Source organism: Cynara cardunculus, unplaced genomic scaffold (assembly GCF_001531365.2).
Source record: "Cynara cardunculus var. scolymus isolate 2C unplaced genomic scaffold, CcrdV1 Un_Scaffold_8183, whole genome shotgun sequence".
Classification (NCBI taxonomy): Eukaryota; Viridiplantae; Streptophyta; class Magnoliopsida; order Asterales; family Asteraceae; genus Cynara; species Cynara cardunculus.
Window position 1 is genome coordinate 6413 of NW_020204037.1, and position 4845 is coordinate 11257.

A 4845-nucleotide genomic window follows, 5' to 3' on the forward strand; every position below is an offset into this window, starting at 1 on the left:
TTTGAATTGTTTAATTTTCCTTTTATTTATTTATATTATATTTTAATTATTATAATTAATTTAAATTACTAGTAATAAATAAATATTTTACATATACATTGAGTTCTTTTTTGTAGTTTTTTATTTTTATTTTTTTGGCATTAATTCATAAATAAATAAAATATTACTATTTTTTTCCTAATAATTGTATAATTATAACAATCTATACTATATTACAAAGCATTTGGGAAAAACTATTAAAAACAAAATCGTTCTTGTTTTTTCAAAATCACGTAAAAATCGCATTATAATATTTGATAGAACCAAAATATAAAATAAAACATTAAAATTAAAATATATCTCGCTATATTGTGCGAATATCTTTCTAAATTATATTTTTTGTGGTAACTTGAACTTCAAACATGAAATAGGTATATTTCCGAATTTAAAGCCTTTTTATAGGCAGACAATAATGTATTTCCATTTGCTCTTGTATTAATATTCCTTTCAGTAAACTACATCTTTCGCCCCTTTGGTTTCATGATAATTCCAGTTTTAGTCCTTGGAGTTCTCTTTATTTTGAATAAAAGAATCCACACACTAAAACCTTGGTATTTATAATTCAGAAATTTGAGTTAAATATTTGGAAAATATGGATGTAAAAGAAATCGGTTTTTAACCAAACAACAAGTCAAACCTCATAACCATCCAAATCTAAAACCCAACCATATCCACTCATTCACGAGCCACGACCACCACTTGCTTCCCAACGTTTCGGCCAGAAAATAGCCCGACCAAAGCCGCTGGTGCGCTCTCAAGTCCCTCCACTATATCTTCGATGTAACATATCTTCCCTTCTTTTATGAGGGGCATAACCATTTCCATATACTTTGGATACAGATGATAGTGATCAGTTACGACGAATCCTTTCATCAATAGACGTTTTGATACCAGGCAAAACAGGTTCCGTACCCCGTCCCCCTGCTCCAGGTTGTACTGTGAGATCATCCCACAAACCGAAATCCTTCCATGTAATCTCATATTCAGCAGCACTGCCTCCAACATCTTCCCTCCAACGTTCTCAAAGTAAATATCAATGCCATCGGGGAAGTACCTAACAGATTAAATAAAAAGAACAATCTTATAAAACTAATTTGACAAACCAAAGGGTCATTGGCTGGCCCGATGATACCCCGGTTACTGTTAGATCCCAACCTACCCGGAGGTCAAGGGTTCAACCCTTACCAAAGGTGAGTGTGCATGGGTATTTGCGGTGTGAGTGTGTGTGTTTGTATATTGTGAGGTTCAGAGGGAAAACCCCAGAAAATGAAAAACTTAAGAACACCTTAATGATCATTCATTAGTACTGTATGAACATGTGAATACAAGTAATTGAAAGTGTTTTGGGTTTCTACGCACGTGTGCATGCGCACAAATTACATGTATGCATATGTTCATCTTATATAAATGAAGGGTTATTAGGGTATTCTTTATTTTTTTCATTTTTTTACGGTTTTCCCATTGGGTTGCGTGGGTTCCAGTGAGAAGGGAAGTTGCTGAGAAGCATAAGAAGAGGTCTCTACCCTTGGATCGCTCCTAATTGAATGTCAACACTAATAAGGTGCACCGAGATACATCGGATCAATTCCCTTCTAAAACGCAATTCATGGGTGGGCATGAGATTAAAAGTAATCAAGGGTTCAAATCTCTTCTAACGTTTCTCAACATAACCTCCCTTCTCAGAAGGTCCTTCGCATTTCCCTTGAACCTAATCCTATATATATTATACTTTAAAAAAAAAAAACAGTTCCTCTTATCTTGGGTGAAAACTATGCTTCAGGGCTAACCTCTTCAGAGCTGCATTTAGATCTTGCTCTTCCTTGTAGTTAAAAGCTTCATCAAACCCAAATTTATTCTTCAGCAGCTCAACCTTGGGTGATGAAATATGCATACAAAAAAGGACTTTGAGAAAGAAGAAGAGGGCAAAATGCATCAAAATATAACGAAGTTTGTTATAGTCTCTATTTAGTGTAACGATGAACTTTTGTTTTCTCAATTAGTATAACAAACATTCAATTTGACCTATTTCGTACCCACTTAACCTGATAAATTTTGTTAGCGATGTGGCATCGATTGATTATGATGTGACAGTTTTTTAAACCACAACGTAACTTGACAACTTGGCATCCACATCAAAAACAGTAATAAAATTCACCAGTTCTAGGTCAAAATGGGTATTGAATGTTTGCTACACGAATTAAGAAAAACATATCATCGTTACACTAAATAGGAACCAATGCAAACTTTGTTGCATTTTGGCCACAAAAAAGAACCAAAATGCCAAGGCTTGTGATATTATATTACCATGAAAACGTTTTTAGGGGCCATTTACTAAACACTTACCAGGTAAGCGCTTATTGATATCACTTACCTTACCAACTGAGAATCACAAGGACCATGATCTTACCTGCTAAGAGGCGTAACAAGGACCAAGAGTTTTACGCGGTAAGTGAGAAAAACGTCTCTTACCCTGTAAGCGCTTACTAGATTTAACACGCTTACCAACAATCCATTTTGATGGAATGTTACATGATAAGGTAGGTAAGGGTAATTTCTCTTGACGTAAATACTCACCCGATAAGCATTTGGTAAATGTCCCCTTGGTAGCAAGGAATCAGCAGAAGCTGAAGCCAACAAAGATAATTTCTTAAAGGGGCTTAATCAAATTTATGTCCATCAAATTCAATTATATAGGTAGAAACTATGCAAGAAATTTAAAGGCCCAAACCTTTTCTTTTGTTCCAGCACTCCCAACAACATAGCATCCCAACAACTTTGCAAACTGCCCAACAAGCTGACCAACTGCACCAGAAGCCGCTGAAACAAACACATACTCTCCTTTCTTTGGAGCACAAATCTCATAGAAACCAACATAAGCGGTCATACCAGGCATGCCTAAAAAGCATCCAAAGGAAGAAAATCAGGAGATGGTGAAACGCATTAATCAACCATTCAACACCATCTTCTAATTGCTGCTACATGATTCTCAAGAAAATTACCATGTTGGCCTATACGAACTTTAATAACAGCATTAGAATTTTAATGTCTAAAGTACTCTTGGCCAATAATAAAAGAAGGTCTTAGAAGGCAATCTCATGCACCAAAACAATATAATCGATGATTCGTAATATATTTTACACAATAAGTTTTGTTTCTCAAGGCCCATCCTTTTCGCCTGTGCGGATACAGGGCTCTCACCCAGAATATATTTGTCCAATATACCACAACTTAGACCCTACTCTATCATAACCATCATAATTTGTTACCCTCTGGCGCATGATTATGATTTTCATGGGGCTCAGATCCTAACGTTTATGTTCGATTACTACAACTTTTAATGGGTCCACGAGTCAACTTAATACGTGTATGTGAATGTATACACATACATAGATGAATGGAGAAAAACACACAATCTTTCCTTCGGGGCTCTTGACAATATCAAGGGAATGGCAGATTGCCGTTCAAAGACCAACACCTCAACATCTCTGAATTGTGAACATTACTCTTGCACAATTTCAAAGGTTTGTATATGGAATCTACAAGGCACAAAGCAAAACAAAAATCATCGTCCATTGATGACTTGATTGCTGAATGCTGATGAAAGGTTCTCTTTTCGATGGACTGAAGTTGCAGGCATTAACCATCTCATCTACAATACCATACTTGCTCCACTCTTTAGTTAACAGCAGTCTAGGGTGAACCAAAGCCAGCTCAAGTGTTGGAAACTTAATTTCAGGGCCACAAGGGATAGAGCCTCAACCAACGAGACCCTATAGCCGAATTTGAACGAGAACTTTGAGACCCTATAGCTGTTGTATTTGTGTGACATTCACTTTGCCCATAAGTACACAGGGGAATAGTGGAATCCCCGACTCTAAAGCTCCTAATATGTTTGACTAAAGTGCAGTAAGATTAGAAACACTTGAAAGAGAAAACATACCAAGAATTCCTGTATAATAGGACAGAGGAACATCAGTATGTTCAATCTTGAATACACTCTCAGGAGCAGTGATAATGCTGTATTCCTCCCATCCAGTAAAACCCCAAAACAGGTCACCTTTCTTGAAGTTTGCATGCCCAGAATCCAATACTTTAGCCACTCCATATCCTGCTATTGGCTGCAAGATGGTAATGGGTACATGAAAACACAAGCCGATACAGTAAATTGCTCTAGTTGAAATACAAGTAAAATAAAACAAGCCAGGTGCATTAAGGCCCCTCCGCACCTCGGACATGTAAGAGCTGGAGAGAGAAGTCTTTGTAAGTAATCTTTCCCTTGCAATTTTGCATAGAGACAACTTCCACCAAATAAGGAACTCGTAGGTATTTTGAATCCTAGATATAACTCGTATCACCACAAACGTCAAAACATATCTTTAGTCTTGTAATTAAATCTATCTGATCAATTGCATGGTGATAGTGAGTTTGCTCCTAGTGTTTGTTGGCATACATGTGCGTGCTATGCACCAATTATGCTTATACCAAGAAGACAGATGAAGTCCCAATTTAGAAACAGAAATAGATAATCAATTTGTGACAATTCAACAAAAAGTCACAGAAACACACATAGAAGGTAAGAAGGTGGACATAAAACAGTATCCACACATGTTAGATTTGTTTTTTATCAGCAACCTAATTATGTGAAGCTCTATTGTTGGCCTTATTTGATCCAAAAATCTCAATTCATTTTTCACCTACTGTTAGTTGACTAGTGGTTCATGTTTTATCTCAAGCAATTATAACAGTTTCCTGTTGGAACAAAAGCATATTCCCCAAAAATGGCATGGATCTTATGTCATACAGTGG

At 36.3% G+C, this 4845-nt stretch overlaps 1 protein-coding gene across 2 annotated transcripts in view; it reads right to left on the bottom strand.

Moving 5' to 3' along the window:
- Positions 1 to 637: 637 nt before the first annotated feature.
- LOC112505065 (2-alkenal reductase (NADP(+)-dependent)-like) overlaps positions 638 to 4845 on the bottom strand; it is a 4747-nt gene continuing 539 nt past the window's right edge. The window contains exons 1-5 of one of the 2 annotated variants that reach the window (XM_025109022.1): positions 4266 to 4455; positions 3980 to 4157; positions 2768 to 2934; positions 1827 to 1909; positions 638 to 1093 (exon numbers count right to left, since the gene is read on the bottom strand). In XM_025109022.1, coding sequence (XP_024964790.1) covers positions 715 to 1093; positions 1827 to 1909; positions 2768 to 2934; positions 3980 to 4157; positions 4266 to 4274 — 816 coding nt within the window. In that variant the 5' untranslated portion in view covers positions 4275 to 4455 and the 3' untranslated portion in view covers positions 638 to 714. Of the gene's footprint in view, positions 1094 to 1826; positions 1910 to 2767; positions 2935 to 3979; positions 4158 to 4265; positions 4456 to 4845 lie in introns of those variants that run through there. The other variant, XM_025109021.1, reaches the window with a different exon arrangement.